Raw genomic sequence first — 18387 nt, forward strand, 5'->3', positions numbered from 1 at the left:
ATAAAATGTTTTTATTATTTTAATTATTACCACTACTACTATTTTTATTATATCAGATAGCAGCCTTTATTGGTAGACCCGATCAATAACCAAAAATCAACTGTATAGAAAAATCTTTAAAATTGGTGTTTATCTTCCTTAAAAAAAAAAAAAAAAAAAACAACTCCCTTATTTTTGAAAACGATTTAGTTAATAAATAAATGTTTGGGTGAGACATACACATATAACACTGTATATGTCAAGGACACATTTGTACAATTAAATTCACACTTAGTATATTTGACCAAAACAAATCAAAACTAAAATTCTTCAGGTGTAAAGTCACATAAACTGACTCAATTTTCCTGAAGTCCTGAGGCTAATGTAAATGTTTGCACACTGCTGAAAGAGGCAGTTTTATCTAAGAAACCGGGAAGAAACAAAGACAACTTTGAAACAAAGCACAGTCAGTCTTTCAATTCACCATTGCATAAACTACTGAAGTTTACTTTATAGGTGAAACATTCAAATCAACATCAACAAAAAAAGTGCATGACTCAAATACATACACAATACACACAAAAATATATATACAAGTTCATATGAAATGTGCAGGAAAATAAATTCTGAATATGCTTTTCTGTTCTCATGAAAAAGTGATGGCCTGAGGCCAGATATTAAAAAAATAATCTAAAACACTGAGATGTCACACAAATACCAGCCAGTGGGTCAAAATAGTGTCTTCATAAATCAAACTTTGTTTAAAATATAAATGTTTTCCTTGACGTCATGTCAGCATTCTCATGCACATAATGTCAAGTAACTATTTCCTGTCAGGAAACAACCAGTTGCTAAATCTTAACAATATTGCAATATGTTCGCAATCTAACACACATTTTACATGTTAGCATAAACTCTCAGATGAGGCTTTTGAATTAATGGCAATAGTAGGCACGCTGGTTTTTGGCTTGTGAAACTCTACAGAATTGCACTTCACTTTTACAGTCTTTTTAAAACAGTTAATTTTTTTGGGAGAGACAGGCTCTGCCCTTTCATTATTGTCTTTGTCACTCTGATTGCATTTGACACTTTCTTCCGGTACCACTGGAATCGCTTCGCGAATCTCACGACTGTCTTGTATTAAAACACAAGTGCCATTTACTTTTGTTTTTATATGGTTGGATGGTATTTTTTGAGGGGTCAGGGAATTTAATGCTAGGTCCCCTGTCTTCTGTGCATCATGATTAACAGTACAGACTTGAGTTGTATCAGGCAAAGAGCAGCACTGAACATCTGGAAACTGAATGTTAGCTGGAAAGTTCTGGCTCTCTGGTAGAGGCGAATTCAGGCTACAAGCACTGATGTGAGACTTGTCGTGCACTGCAGTATCGGACAACAGTGCCTGATGCAAAAGGTGCACTGTGTGCATGCTATAGCCTCCAGGAAAACATATGTGCGGAGTTGGCCTTGATGTTTGGCTCTGTGAGCAATGTTGGAAGTGGCCACAGTTAGCGGGAGTGTGTGCCGTATCCCGAGAGGGCTGAAGGTTCTGACCCACAGGTAAGCGATTGGTCTGTTTAGCGGGGCATGGGGTTTCTCGAGATTGGCTGCAAGGATGATAAGGAGTCCTTTGTCGCTCTCTCATATAATGATGCATACAATTTTCACAGGTGCACCTTGTACTATAAGTGTACTGATGTGGATGTGAAAGTTCTAAGCCATTTTCAAGCTCAGGGTTGGGTTCTCTTGAGTCGGTGTTGTGGGGTGCGCACAAGGTTGGGTGATTAGAAGTGATGCCGTTGTGCAACTGTGTACATGCTTCCTGTTCCTCATCGGAGGCCTTTTCCTCATTTCTGACATTCAAGGCCAAGGGTTCAAGCTCATAGTGTTCATGTCGACCATCAGTTCTTGTGTTATCTATCTGGTACTTGGTCGTGTAACCAAGTTTACCTAGGCTGGGATTAGATTGGTTTTCAGAGGTGTGCTCCGTAAAGGTGTAGCACTGGAGTTTCTTTGGCAAAGGAATCTGTCCACAGGTGCCCTGAGGACCCATACAGCGACACATGCATTGAAAGAAAAACGTAGCAAAGGCCCAGCTAATGCACATGATTAGCATCAAAAACGTGCCCAGTTGAGTGTAGGCAAGAACTGTGGATGGCATCATCATTGCACCGGCTACAAAGGTTGTGAGTGCTGCCATAGCTATAGCCGAGCCCATCCTGCTCAAGGAGAAAACCACCTTCCCTTCTCTGTCTGGTTCTGGGGCAAGGCGGTATGCCACGCCGTAATGAACAGCAAAGTCCACAGAGAGACCTACAGCAACTGAGATGGTCACGGATTCAAGCACATTTAGTTCCCAACCCAAGAGCACCAGTGACCCAACTGTGACAAATATGGTCCCGGCGATGGATATGATGGCGTAGAGGCTGATGATGATATTCCAGGTGGTCAGGAGCATGACACTGAAGGCCACCACCACCGACAATGCCATAGCAATAAGAGTCCCATCCGAAAGACTGTCCTGTAGGTCGTAGAACTCCAAATTGCTTACAAACCATCCGTAGCTCAGTCCCTCAGGAGCATCTGTCAGCTCCTCTTGAATCCAAGCATCCACTTCTCTGTAAAACTGATGCATCTTCTCGTACGCCAGAGTAAAATGGTAGGTACTTTGAAACTCAAGCACAATTGCTCGAATTGTGTCATTGATGTCAAACCTTGGCCCTGGAGTCTTGCTGTCAAGGTGGTAGATGGTGCTTCGGTCAAGCTCCATAATGGCCCTTTTGATGCACAACTCAAAGACGTCTTGCCGGTAAGGGAATGTGGACTGACTACAACAGGGATAGACGGAAGCTTCGTCACAGTCTTGGTTTTCCATCCACTGCTTGAAAGTCTCCATGAAACAGCTTGTGAAGTCTTGCTCCTCCGACTGGAACACGAAGCTTTGGTTCCTAAGCTTCTGGCAAAAATTGAGAATCCACACCTGACTTGCAGGACTTGCAATGTTGAAGGTTGTGTCGAGTGTCAGTTTACCCTTGTTTTTGGGGTTCAGGGGATCTCCACTGTCAACCGGAGTAACTCCCCAAATGATGGTGATCGGCATGTGGAGGTCTTCCCCGTGGTTGACCCGTTCAAACATAAAGAGTTTTTTGTACTCTGCATCATAGCGTTCAAAGGGATGGGAGGAACGAAACACCTGAAACTCTGACAGTTCCAGAGAAGGCAGTTTCATCTTGGGATTCACGCAAACAACGTAGGCACCACCCACCGTCAAAGCCAGGAACCACAAAAGCCACAAGTACCGCAACTTGATCACGATCCAAGGCAAAACTTTCTCAAAGAAAATCCGCGAGGCCTCCGAGATGCTAAAAAGACACTTGTTGACCATTTGGCACAGGCTCGTCCAAAAAGTCGCAATGCCCTGCGTCTGGTGGTGTTGTGAACGAGAGCATGTAAAGACGTTGACCAGGTACCGCTCATGTAGGACAACCACAGCTGGCAACCAGGTGACCATCAATATGTAGTTAACCAAGATGGCGGTACCAGCATATACCCCGAAGCATCGGATGGCAGTGATGTTGCTCACGTAATTGGCGTAGAAGGCAGCAGCTGTGGTGAAGCTGGTGACAAACATCGAGAGCGCCGCGTGCTGAAGCGTGACGCTGACCGCTTCAGAGAGCTCAGAATTGGGTTTGTCAAACTTTGTGTAGTTCCAGACGTCGCAGAGCACGAAGGCATCGTCTGCGCCAATTCCCACCAATATGATGAGCGCAGTGAGGTTCATGAAGGGGAAGAAATCAAAGTTGAAGACCACACGGTACAGGAAGTACGAGACAATAAGCGAACTGATGATAGCAAACATGGTCATAAGGGTGATGAACATTGACCTTGTGTAGATGCACATAACCACCAACACGATCACAATAGCTATTGCGGGATACATGGTATCTGTTAGCAGGTAGTCCTGAAACAAGTTGTGTTTGATGCCAAATTCTATTCCTGTGATGGTTGTGATCCCATCCGAGGAGTTCCAGTTCTCAAAGTTGTCCAAGTAAATGTTCATCATTGTTTCTCCTTTCTCTGTGGGAGAGAAGAGCATGCTGTACTTGAGGTTAGGTGGAAGGTGGTCCGTGTTCTTTGGGTTCAAAAAGTCTTTGTCCACCAAAAAGTGAAAAATCTGATACACTGCATTGTATTTTGTACACTTCCGTGGCACGTTGCCACACTTGAGGTCCTTCTTGCGGGTGGTCATGTCCCAACACTCAGGACCAAGGGTGCCATTGTGGTAATACTTTGCACAGGAGCGCAGGATTTTTAGGGTGTGGGAAACGTCTCGCTCTGTGATCTTTTGGCAGGAGGACTTATTAGTAAGGACGGCTATGTAGTTCCCAAGTGTCCAGCTGGGACAGCAGGAGGCAGCAGTGGTGCGCTGACACAGATCCAAGTACTGGGGATGGGAGCGAACCTGAAGAAGCAGACATGAAAAACACCAGTATAAAACACATTTCCTACATTACACTTAATGTAAAACAAATGGTGTAATAAATACTTAAATGCAACATACCCGTGTATTGTCAAAATTGCACATGGACTTTATTGCCTGTATATTCCACAAGTTCTTTCCCTCTGCAGAGGCAAATACGATTCGGGAATAGCTGTCACCTTTAGAGAGACAACATTTGGTGATTAAACCAAAAAGCCTTTCTCCATGGTCCACTAGGTGGCAGATTTGATCAATAGTATGTTTGTGTATTTCATGCATTTGTGCTTTATTTTGGCAGTATATTAACACCAGAATACATTTGTGTTAATGCACACAAAACCAGTTAAGTAGTTAATATAATTAATGTTAATGTAAACACAAACAGTGAAGTGCACTTACAAAAGATATAAAACAAGAAATAATACTTCTAAGCTGTGTAGTTTAAGATGACCATTATGAACTAACAACTAGCAATAGTTTTATACATTTACATTAACCAGGATTACCAGGATAATATTGAGCAGCAAATCAGCATATTAGAATGATTTCTGAAGGATCATGTGACACTGAAGACTGGAATAATGATGCTGAAAATTCAGCTTTGATCACAGGAATAAATTACATTTTAAAATATATAACTTTAAAACATACTGACCCCAAACTTTTGAATGGTAGTGTATATTAAACATTAAATATCAAAAATTGCAAGCTTACAATTAATAAAAAATGTTTAGGTCAAAATGTTGCCTGAAGTGCTTTCTTAGTTCTTCAATATTTAATTTTTTTTATTTTACTGCATTTTTGAAAATACAAAAATGTCTTCTATGAAAACTTATGTGATTTGAGTTATGAGGACATATGGTATAGGAAGGCGGTCATTTCTATATGATAAGAGTGACTGTAAAAACTCACCTGGTACATCACAGAAGAAACTGTCCTTACTGAAATCCCATTCCGCTTGTCTTTTCTTTCTATCATAGTGATCCTTGGACCACCTGTCATCTTGGTGACTAAAACAGAAAAAGAGGATTTGCAAATCAAATCAATAATATTTAACTGTCCTGCATTAAAAAAATGAAAACATTTAATGTGGCTCTGAATGCATGTCTGTCCCTCACAGCTTTGTTTTCACTTGTGTCAAATTAAACATGCATCTACTAAGACTATGGTCTACCATTGTTCTTTATGTTCAAAGTTACCCAAATAAAACCTTAATTCTCTGTCACCCGAAACCATAATCTAGCGGTTCTTAACCTGCAATCTGATTCTTGTCGGAATTAGACAGCTTTACTGAAACAAAAATCCTTGCTAATTATTCATTCCAGAGCACGACGCAGCATACAATTTCAGCCTCAGAAAACCCTCCTCACATTGTTGCCATTAGTGATCTGCGATTGAAATGACCATTATCATTATTACTGACAGAGGGCAGGACTGCTGCTGACAGCACATCCTGTTCCACAGACAGGAAGTCTCTTTAATCAGAGGAAAGACGCCTATGCACATGCTGAGACGGAGCTGTGCCATACAGACGCTCATTTTCTTTCAGGACGCTTCTGTCATGATCCGTAATCCAACTCACAATGATCCGGATCAGATAAGCCATGATTCAGCCAACACACATCTCATTACCAAGCACTGCAAAAAATGCATTAAAAGTGATTTTCCTGTATTTGGCTGAGCAGTCATTTGGTTGGCTCGCCAATATATTAGATTTCTCTAATACATAAAATAAGTAAGCTTGACCAAGAGTTATTGTGGGTTGATGTGCTGACTTTCGCATTAAAGATACATATTTGCAAAACATAAAGGTCAAGTCCCTTACTGCAGAACCAAAATCCTGTAGAAACTGCAAATCCTTAACAATTTCAGCCAATCCTTATCTTCACATCATTCATCTAGTGTTGTTCTGGATGAATACAAACAGGAAAATATGGTTATCAGATAAGAAGTGGACTCTGTTACCTTTTGGCCTGCTCATCTGCGTATTTGAAGGGGTAGTTGGCCAGTGTTGCCTTGTATCCCGTGTTTTTCACCATGTTGTTCCATGTTACAAGTCGCTGGCCTATTGCGGTGCCCCTCGGTTCAAATCCCTAATAAGACAAATGACAACAAATCTTTACTCAAACTGCCCATAAACAACAGTCACTGCCATAATTCCATCAGGATTTGATCCATGTAGGGTTATCATAATAAGACCAGGGATGTCAATAAATTTGAATTACTATAGCATGCATGAAAGGTTTATTTATAAAAACAAAAAAATCCAAAAAGAAGCATTGCAGCATGGTACGTATTTGAAAATTGTCTGTATCCTTTAAACAACACAAAAAAATTCAGGATGCACCAAAATGAAAATTCTTGTCCAAAACTTGAGGCACTTGGCCAAAAACACTAAAATAGCTAAAACATTTAAATTGCACTTAAGGCATTTTTTTTATTTCAACAGATTTATTCAATTTACTTATTTGTCATTTAATGCCATATCAGCATCAAAGGCTATATTCATGGAAAATTAAAGAGTAATTTAATTCAATTAATTAATAAAGTAAAAAATAATAATAATAATAATAATACCACCAGTTGTATAAATCTTTCAATAAAAATACTTTTCCAGGAGAAACCTTTTTAAAAATGTCCATTAATGTACTTTCTGAATAAAAACATTGCCTAATATCATTTAAGGCAGGACATTTCTATAAAATATGCTTCACAGTCACAAAAATCAATTCGACATTTTGTATATACAGTCTGGTCATTTCTATTTTCAAAATAAAAACAATGGTTAGTTCTTTCATTCATAACTGGATTCACTTCATATCATTTGTTATGGAAAAATCCCATTCCATGTGCAACTTTTTGGAAATATACAAACTCGGAATGGGTTTAACATCAGATGTTGGTATTTGACATTTTGTCATTTCCAGCTGTATGGCTTCCTTATCTGCTTTATCTGCCAGTTCATTCCCAGTCAGTCCCATATGGCCCAGTATCCAACAAAAAACTATATTAAAACCATGCTTCTTTAAGTAATCCACTTTTTCTATTATCCTGACAATTATAGGATGGTCAGTCTTCAGGGACTTGATTGCTTGTGGACAAGACTTAAGAGTCTGTACATATTAAAAAATTAAACAACAATTTTTTTGATGATCAGCTTACATCATCTTTTAAAAGTGACCCATATGTGATATCTGTATTTATACTAGTATGCACTTGGTGAAATGAAGTAGACGTACTGACCTGGACAATCTAAGGCTGAAAAGGAAGTAAAAACGGTGCAATTTGCAATGGACGCAGACAAAATGATAGTACAATCTTTGTGCTTTCTGCACCATCTTTAAAGGTCAGCAAAACATTGCTCTCTTAAGGAGGAGGACAAAAGAGAAGAGCCCATGTTGTAGCCTGGGCACTGAAAAGGGTCATGTGATCATGGTTGGTGTCCACCTGAGACGATGTCATTCACCACCGTCGCTTTTTCAATGACGTACGACTCGCATTGACGGGAACCCGATCCGATCTGTCCGCTTACATGGCAGACACAAATGCATGTATCCGATTCATATCAGATTTATTCGCCACATATGAATGAGGCCTGAAACTGATCTGAGAATATCGGAATCTGTGCGCTTTTTTCCTGCTTACACGTTTGTGGGTCATATCCGAACCTGTGCCACATGGTCACTGATTTCTACGGAGCCCCGCATGTGACTTCCAAGAAAAAAAAAAAGTAAATTGTGTGCGCAATTTACTATTTTGTTCCCTCGATTTGCTAAATCCTGCAGACAATTTACTATTACATTTCCTCGATTTGCTAAATCGTGCAGACAATTTACCATTTAGTTTCCTCGATTTTCTAAATCGTGCGGACGATTTACTATTTCGTTTCCGCAATTTGCTAATCATCGTGCGGACGATGTAGAATTCCATTTCCTCGATTTGCTAAATCGTGCGGATGATTTACCATTACGTTTTCTACGTTTTGCTAAATCGTGTGGACAATTTACCATTTTGTTTCCTCGATTTGCTAAATCGTGCGGACAATTTACTATTTCGTTTCCTCAATTTGCTAAATCGCGCAGACGAATTACTATTTTGTTTCCTCAATTTGCTAAATCGTGTGGATAATTTACAATTTCGTTTCCTCAATTTGCTAAATCGTGTGGATAATTTACAATTTCGTTTCCTCAATTTGCTAAATCGTGTGGATAATTTACCATTTCGTTTCCTCAATTTGCTAAATCGTGTGGATAATTTACCATTTCGTTTCCTCAATTTGCTAAATCGTGTGGATAATTTACCATTTCGTTTCCTCGATTTGCTAAATCGTGCGGATGATTTACCATTACGTTTTCTACGTTTTGCTAAATCGTGTGGACAATTTACCATTTTGTTTCCTCGATTTGCTAAATCGTGCGGACAATTTACAATTTCTTTCCTCAATTTGCTAAATCGTGCAGACGATTTACTATTTTGTTTCCTCAATTTGCTAAATCGTGTGGATAATTTACAATTTCGTTTCCTCAATTTGCTAAATCGTGTGGATAATTTACCATTTCGTTTCCTCGATTTGCTAAATCGTGCGGATGATTTACCATTACGTTTTCTACGTTTTGCTAAATCGTGTGGACAATTTACCATTTTGTTTCCTCGATTTGCTAAATCGTGCGGACAATTTACTATTTCGTTTCCTCAATTTGCTAAATCGCGCAGACGAATTACTATTTTGTTTCCTCAATTTGCTAAATCGTGTGGATAATTTACAATTTCGTTTCCTCAATTTGCTAAATCGTGTGGATAATTTACCATTTCGTTTCCTCGATTTGCTAAATCGTGCGGATGATTTACCATTACGTTTTCTACGTTTTGCTAAATCGTGTGGACAATTTACCATTTTGTTTCCTCGATTTGCTAAATCGTGCGGACAATTTACTATTTCGTTTCCTCAATTTGCTAAATCGTGCAGACGATTTACTATTTTGTTTCCTCAATTTGCTAAATAGTGCGGACGAATTACTATTACGTTTTCTGCGATTTGCTAAATCGTGCGGACAATTTACAATTTCGTTTCCTCAATTTGCTAAATCATACAGACAATTTACTATTTACTTTCCTCGATTTGTTAAATCGTGCAGACAATTTACTATTTCGTTTCCTCGATTTGCTAAATCATGCGGACAATTTACTATTTACTTTCCTCGATTTGCTAAATCGTGCAGACAATTTACTATTTCGTTTCCTCGATTTACTAAATTGTGCGGACAATTTACTATTTCGTTTCCTCGATTTGCTAAATCGTGCAGACAATTTACTATTTAGTTCCCTCGATTTGCTAAACTGTGCGGACGATTTACTATTTTGTTTCCTCGATTTGCTAAATCATGCGGACGATTTACTATTTCGTTTCCTCGATTTGCTAAATCGTGCGGACAATTTACTATTTAGTTTCCTCGATTTGCTAAATCATGCGGACAATTTACTATTTCGTTTCCTCGATTTGCTAAACTGTGCGGACGATTTACTATTTTGTTTCCTCGATTTGCTAAACTGTGCGGACGATTTACTATTTCGTTTCCTCGATTTGCTAAATCGTGCGGACTATTTACTATTTCGTTTCCTCGATTTGCTAAATCGTGCGGACGATTTACTATTTTGTTTCCTCGATTTGCTAAACTGTGCGGACGATTTACTATTTCGTTTCCTCGATTTGCTAAATTGTGCGGACGATTTACTATTTCGTTTCCTCGATTTGCTAAATCATGCGGACGATTTACTATTTTGTTTCCTCGATTTGCTAAATCATGCAGACGATTTACTATTTCGTTTCCTCGATTTGCTAAATCGTGCGGACGATTTACTATTTTGTTTCCTCGATTTACTAAACTGTGCGGACTATTTACTATTTTGTTTCCTCGATTTGCTAAATCATGCGGACAATTTACTATTTTGTTTCCTCGATTTGCTAAATCATGCGGACAATTTACTATTTCGTTTCCTCGATTTGCTAAACTGTGCGGACGATTTACTATTTCGTTTCCTCGATTTGCTAAACTGTGCGGACGATTTACTATTTTGTTTCCTCGATTTGCTAAACTGTGCGGACGATTTACTATTTTGTTTCCTCGATTTGCTAAATCATGCGGACGATTTACTATTTTGTTTCCTCGATTTGCTAAACTGTGCGGACGATTTACTATTTCGTTTCCTCGATTTGCTAAATTGTGCAGACAATTTACTATTTAGTTTCCTCGATTTGCTAAACTGTGCGGACGATTTACTATTTTGTTTCCTCGATTTGCTAAATCATGCGGACGATTTACTATTTTGTTTCCTCGATTTGCTAAATTGTGCAGACAATTTACTATTTCATTCCCTCGATTTGCTAAATCATGCAGACAATTTACTATTTTGTTCCCTTGATTTGCTAAATCATGCAGACAATTTACTATTTTGTTTCCTCGATTTGCTAAATTGTGCGGATAATTTACTATTTTGTTCCCTCGATTTGCTAAATCGTGCACACAATTTACCAATTTGTTCACTCGATTTATAAATCATGTACATGATTTAGCAAATCGACGGAACAAAATAGTAAATCGTCTGCATGATTTAGCAAATCGAGGACGATGCGGGGCTCCATAGATTTCAGCCCACCAAAACCATTCTGAAAATAGCCATTTTGGCTGAAAATTTTCGGTAGACGGAATTTCGGTGCATCCCTATAAAAAAATATATTCCTCAGGCTCACCTGCAGTGGATTTGAGAAGTCAGGCAGGTCGGGCACGAGGATACCAACAAGGGCACAAACCACGATGAGAACGGTACACACCCCCAACACCACCACCGGCCAATCAGCAATGAGCTCCGCATAACTGCAATTGAGAAAGATTAATTCATCACGCATTTAACGCACATTACCATTTAAAATTTATGCAAAACAATTAAGTAATAAAATAAAGATTTAAAAAGTATTTAATATAATAATTTTAAATAACTGTAATAATCTATCAAATAAAAAAAATGTACTAAATTATAATAAATTCAGAAGTGAGCTTACCTTTTGGGAAAACGGAAAGGCCTTGGAGGGCTGAAAGACAAAAGTAAAAAGCATAAATCAATTAGATTTAAGAGCCAAACAGTGGATTAAAACTACCTGCGTGGAGAGACATGTTTTTTCATGAAAGTGTGTATTTTTAACCAACCGCACACTGTATGAGGTCTAGATCTCTCCGTTCAAACATGCATTCCTGTGGGGAAATCACAGCTGTCTCCAAGTTTCTTCTTGCTGCTTTTTTGAATCAAAACCATCTTGGATGTTCATATTAGAGGCTCTCACACCAAAACGCATCACCGTGCACTCAATGCACAGCTGTTCAAAATCAGCAACCTTCATGCATATATGTAATCCATAGATCATATAATGACCTACACACAGGTGCACTACTGAGACAAAAGCCTGGTCTGGTGCAGGATGAGTTGCATATGAGCAACAGTAATAAACAAGCATCACTAACAACAAATCATAAGGCAAGCCATCTTTGAAGGCAACCAGTATTGCTATATTACATAGTGATGGGAGCAGTAGGGTCACAGGGCCAAGAGGTGGCTGTAATTTTCTTCCTCGTCGTCTTAAAAGGGAATCCATGGAATGCTATAATTAGTGGTTGCTATGGCACTGGGAGGCACAGATGAACAAAAGCCATTGGCAAGAATTTTTCACCACAGGGCGACTTCTAGAGCGGCCGTAAATCCCTTTGAAAGTTCAACGGACACGTTAATACAACAACCAGATGTTGCAACCACTCAGACTTTGAAGCATCTGCATATTGTGCTCAAGGTGAGTCCCATTAGCTTTAAAAACAGAGAGGTGCGTGTCCTTCTCTGTGCAATCAGAGAGAAGTACATGCAGACAGCCGATAATCAAATAACCAAACCCAAAAGTAAATAACGAGGACCAGATTTCCTCCACTTCCTGTGTTAACGCAGCGAGGACAAGGGGAAAAAACCAATCCAATGATTTATAAAGTGCGCTATCAGCGAACGCTCCATGTTTGGGCCACAGACTGTGGAATTCAAGGGCGTGAATGAGAGATGGTCCAAAATGGAATAACGTTTGCGAGATATCAGGATGGATTATTCCACTGGAGTGCAACAGTTCTTGAATGCTATTTGGGAGTTTCCCCCTGTGTGATTTCATATTTGGACGTGTGCAACTTTTGTTTTCTGGTTAGCCAGAAAAGAAAATTAGTATAGTTCAGTATTTTAGTATAGCATATCCAAAATCTTTACTTGTTTTCTGTGTGTTTTAAATTTTTTTTTAAATTCAATCTTCTCATTTCATGTTTATGTAATAGTGCAACCAAAAAAAATTACATCACAACAGCATGGTGTTCTGCATTTCGTAGAGAAAATGTTGTTGTAAGAACTAACAAATGTTTACAGCGAAGGCGGTTAATTACTAAAGAAAATACAGGGCAGTGGGTCAAACAATGTGGTGATGGGGTGAAATGGTAGCGGAGGGAGTGAGGGTCAGAGGTCAAAGGAGGAAGATAGAAAAAAAAGTGCGGAGGCTTGGAAGAGAGAAAACAACACAAAACATTCAAGTTCAGTCAAGTACATGCACACTTGATGATCTACTGCCTGACCTTCTCAGCTGTTAACCCTCTGGAGCTCTTCGTCAATTTGGACCAAAAAATGTTGTTGTTTTTATTTTTTACTTCATTGTAATGGTACGAAATATTGCAAAGGTTTTGGCAATTGCTACGTGAACACACACACAAAAAAATCATGGATGTGATTAGAAAAAGTTAAATTCTCCTAAAAAAAAAAAAAAATTGCAGTCAAAAATGTGCGCTTTGGAAATTAATGGGAAATAGATTTCATCTAGTGGAAGCGCTTGGTACTGCGGCCAAACAAAATCTTACTGAAAGCTCATTTTTTGAGATATCAAGCTCAAATTTGGAACAGTTTGTTTAGATTCATGGATTCGATTTTTTTTCCACAGTTTTAGTGTAAAATGTGTTATTTAACCATTGAAAATAGTATTTTGGTAAATTTTTTATAACAATAAACAAAATTCTATAACTTTAAGTTTATAACTTAACGTTAAGATTTTTGACAGTTTAAGTTTATGCTCAAAAAGTGAATAAATGGATTATAACTACTGCATAAATATAATATAGTACCATAAAATCCCCTAAAAATACAAAATATTAAATAAAAAAAGCATTATCAAACTAAAATAGTACATTAATTTAATTTAAAACAAAATAAAAAAGGTAATTTTTGACCGCCACGTGAGCAGCACCAAAGGATTAAGAGAAATCCAAGAAAAAGTACTGCATAACACTGATATTTAGATCTGTACTGAATATCGCCAAATATTGAAAACTATCAAGATATGATTATGTAAGCCATCCATTCAGAAAGTTTTGGGTCAGTAAGATTTTTTTTTTTAAAAGAAATTAACACTTATTTAGCGAGAATGCATCAAATTGATCAAAAGCGACAGTGTAGTAACAATAATGTTTTGTGGTTCTTTTGGGCAAAGAATTGACTCGGGGTCTTCATTCAGGTTTCAATTGTTTACTGAAAGGGAAACAAAAATAAAGTCCAGTTAAAAATTGTTTTTCCATCTTTCTTTCATTTCGAAATGTCAGTTTCTAAAGACGCTTAAATGCAGTCCAATAGTAAAACAGTAAAAAAAAAAGAAAAAAGGGGGTACTCAACGAATGTACTTAAACCGAAACAAATTTAAATATCATCTACTCAAGCATTTATGCTTTTAGTGTTAAATTTTAATTATTCAAATTATGGCTCTTACAGAAAAATGTTACAAAACATCCATTTAAAAAAAAAAATGCAGTTTTTTGAACTTTGTTCATCAAAGAATCCTGAAAGAAATGTGTCATGCTTTCCACAAAAATATAATGAGCAGCAATGATTTCTGAAGGATCATGTGACACTGAAGACTGGAGTAATGATGCTGAAAATTCTTAAAATATAAAACCACTATATAAATGCAGCAGGCTGAAATTTAAAATATTTACAGCTTTTATTTGCCATTACTTTAAATATAATAGCAACAGCTGAGAACAAACCCAAACGCAAACCATGTGAATGACGTGCACACGTGCAGAAATGGAGAAGGCTCAATCCACGAGCGCTGCTAGGTCTAGAGGTCAACGCCTGATATCTCCACATTCTTTGCTTTGACATATGTGGATATATGGACTCCAGGCAGGGAGGCTGGATTTCAACACTGTGGCAAACAGTTACAAGCTGTCCAAGAAACATCTTCATTATCTACTGGCCTCCAACTGCAAGTATTCGACAGCTTAAGTGCCAAACTACGGAATGCAGAACAAACGATGCTTTGAATAATATGATGCATTGTGATTCCTGTGAGAAATCTTAGCACTAAAATTAAAAAAAAAAAGATATTTTGTAAATTAAAGGGGAACTATAACACCCCTTTCACAAGATGTAATATAAGTCTCTGGTGTCCCCAGAATGCCTCTGAAGTTTGAGCTCAAAATACCCCACAGACCATTTATTATAGCTTGTCAAATTTGCCCCTATTTGGGTGTGAGCAAAAACACGCCGTTTTTGTGTGTGTCCCTTTAAATGCAAATGAGCTGCTGCTCCCGGCCTCCTTTCCAGAAGAGGGCGGAGCTTTAACAGCTCAACAACAACAAAGCTGGAGAATCTCACGCAGCCAAAATGAGGATTGTCAGTAATCCATGAACCAATAAATAAAATGTATACCTTGAATGCAAATCAATGCAAGTCATTTTGGATAAAAGTGTCTGCCAAATGCATAAACTGTAATGTAAAATAATACATCCATAGAAAAATATAGTTGTATGTGTTAAATAAATGCAATAAAAATATGGGTTTATATATTCAACAAACCAAAATTTGATGATCACCCAACTGTAGAGGAGGTTTCAACTCAAAAATTTAAAAAGTTGTCCTCGAAGTTGGCCAAAACATCGTTTTAAAGAAATAAAGTTCAGTTCATGTTTGTAAAGTGTTGCACTTTTTTCTAGCGTTTATGTATTCAAAAACAATTCTAACCAGACAAAAATGTGCCATTCGTTCAATTTTTATAAAACACATCTGACTGAACACATTGAACTCTTACAAGACTAAACACATTAAGTGTCTGATTCACTAAAAATAAATGACTCAGACTCATTTGTTCCAAGAGTTGTTGCTGCATGTTTTGAATGTATTAAAAAGAATTGCCTTTTGGAAACGAATTACACTATTCTGTTCCACTATTTAAAAAGAAGCGGAACTCCAGCGGGAGTTATTCTTCCGGGAACGAACATATTACAATATTCCTCATTTAAATAATTGATACGCAGAATAAAGGGGCGGGGCCTGGTTGAGTGAGTTAGTAGTGTGTTGAAACTGGTGGTTATGGTAAGAGGCGGGACAAACACCAATCACAACACACTGCTCCAGCCGACCAATCAGAGCACAGTGTGCTTTTCAAAGGAGGGGCTTCATAGAGACAGAGCGTTACTGACAGACTGGGAAGAGAGGAGCTGCAACAATGGAGAATATGAGGAAAATAATGAACATGAAAACCTAGTAGAGTTCTAGAGCACAAAAACAAAATCAAGACTTTGAAAAAGAGCATAATAGGTGCCCTTTGAGAATCATTTCATTCAACTCTTAGAGTGTGTGAATAGCAACATAGACTCTTGCTTTGATATCAAGCATGTCTAGACATGGGCCAAACTCATTTAGCAAGCGGCACACCGCAGACAGAGTTCTTTGTTTGCATACAATATCAAGATGCAGCTTCAGCAAACATCAGACAGGCTAAAAGCCTGATTGAAAATTCAATGGTTAGGCTTGATTCTCTCACTAAATTCAGGTTCTTTTTAGGCCACAGGATCTTCTCAGCAACAAGTTCACGACCCCAGACGCAAAGCCAGACAGTACTGGTGTTTTTCTCATGAGTCTTAGAGGAGGGTGCGGGATTCAAGGTAGAAAGAAGGTTTTGAGTGTGAATGAGAGAGGAAAACACAACCAGGACGAGAGGAAATGAAAGGTGAAGGCAGGAAATTTGTAGAGACAGGTAAGAGAGCGAGACTTTGAGAGATGCCAAGACAGATAGACGGACTTCTGTGGAAAATTCCTTACCGGAGTTTAGTGCTGCACATTTAATTGAAATGAAGCAGAAATCTTGATATGGTTCAGTGCAATAAAAGTGGTGTTTGAAAATGATTTGACTTTTTTAACTTTAGTTAGTGTGTAATGTTGCTGTTTGAGCATAAACAACATCTGCAAAGTTATGACGCTCAAAGTTCAATGCAAAGGGAGATATTTTCTTCTAAACGGCTGGTAGAGACTACAACAAGCTTCTTCCTGGGTTAGTGACATCACAAACCCTCAAATTTACATAAACCCCGCCCCTGAGAACATACAACAAAGGGGGCGGGGCCATGTTGGGCTGCTTTAGAGAAGAGGAAGAGTTGTTGTAGTAGAGTGTTGTTGTCATGCTGTCATTTTACACCGCACTGCTTCACAAACGAGGGTCAATTCAACACTGGATTTGCACAAAAGATGAACATGACGGCACATGCTAGTGGATGAGTTGAATCAACTCCACAGCAACTACATAAATTTATCCACTAACCATTCAGAAACGTCTAAATGTTGTAACTTCTTCCTGAGTCTCTCCATCAGTGTCGACTCCGGTTTGAACAATGTAAGTTCACTGACAATCCTCATTTTGGCTGCGTGAGATTCTTCAGCTTTGTTGTTGTTGAGCTGTTAAAGCTCCACCCTCTTCTGGAAAGGGGGCAGTAGCAGCAGCTCATTTGCATTTAAAGGGACACACACAAAAATGGCGTGTTTTTGCTCACACCCAAATAGGGGCAAATTTGACAAGATATAATAAATGATCTGTGGGGGATTTTGAGCTGAAACTTCACAGACACATTCTGGAGACACCAGAGATTTCTTGTATCATGGGTCCCCTTTAAATAATGGCAAAGGCTGCAGTTTAATTAAATATATGCGCTGCGTGTGTCAGAGTGAAGCGCGGCACTTTGTTCTTTTACACGCAAGCAGCACATGATCCGGTGTGTGCAACTCGATTCACAATAAATGTCACTCCAGACAAACCTGCTCTGGTTTTAGGACACCTGTAACATGCATTTGAAAACAAAACAGCTGCCAACCATCTTCCCAAATTTGTAATGAGAAGCACTTATCAACAAAGGAAAAGCTCTTCTGTGGCTTTGTCAAAATAAAAGCTTGATGGTTTAACATTTGAAAATGCATACTACCTTAAATATTAGTATTGAATTTTACAATTTTACAGTAAAATAAAATTCTAATTTTCTTAAAGATTTTTTCATTTTTTTTATTTTATAGTGAAATATTACAATAGTAACATTATGTTTTTTTATATTTATATTTATATGTAGTAGTATTAATGGGAAGCTGCTTTGAAACAATCTGTATTGTATAAAGTGCTATATAAAATTTGCCTTGACTAGTAGTAGTACATAATAAAATAACAACAACTACAGTTATATAACTATTATTATCATCATCATTATAATTATTTTGATATATAAATCACAACATTTTTGGCTAAATTTTGCAGCCTTACAAACAAGCAAACCTGTTTTTGTTGCAATTTTTATAAAAAAAAAAAAAAATTGATAAATTGATGAAAAATAAAAAAAATTGATAAAAAAGAATTATCAAAAAAAAAAAATTTTTTTTATATATATATATATATATATATATATATATATATATATATATATATATATATATATATATATATATATATATATATATATATATATGATCTGCTTTACTGGAGCTCCCAAGAGAGATTTTTATTTATTTATTTATTTTTTTTAAATGAAAGTCTTGAAGAAACCAGTTCTGAA

The 18387-nt window shown here is 37.7% G+C and overlaps 1 protein-coding gene across 2 annotated transcripts in view; it reads right to left on the minus strand.

The window, feature by feature from the left end:
• Positions 1-458: 458 nt before the first annotated feature.
• The window catches only part of disp1 (dispatched homolog 1 (Drosophila)), a 70890-nt gene continuing 52961 nt past the window's right edge, over positions 459-18387 (minus strand). For both annotated transcript variants that reach the window (XM_048207806.1, XM_048207805.1), the window contains exons 3-8: positions 11517-11546; positions 11208-11331; positions 6425-6552; positions 5372-5469; positions 4541-4638; positions 459-4441 (exon numbers count right to left, since the gene is read on the minus strand). In XM_048207806.1, coding sequence (XP_048063763.1) covers positions 884-4441; positions 4541-4638; positions 5372-5469; positions 6425-6552; positions 11208-11331; positions 11517-11546 — 4036 coding nt within the window. In that variant the 3' untranslated portion in view covers positions 459-883. The remainder of the gene's footprint in view (positions 4442-4540; positions 4639-5371; positions 5470-6424; positions 6553-11207; positions 11332-11516; positions 11547-18387) is intronic.

This window comes from Megalobrama amblycephala, linkage group LG11 (assembly GCF_018812025.1).
Source record: "Megalobrama amblycephala isolate DHTTF-2021 linkage group LG11, ASM1881202v1, whole genome shotgun sequence".
In the NCBI taxonomy this organism is placed as follows: domain Eukaryota; kingdom Metazoa; phylum Chordata; class Actinopteri; order Cypriniformes; family Xenocyprididae; genus Megalobrama; species Megalobrama amblycephala.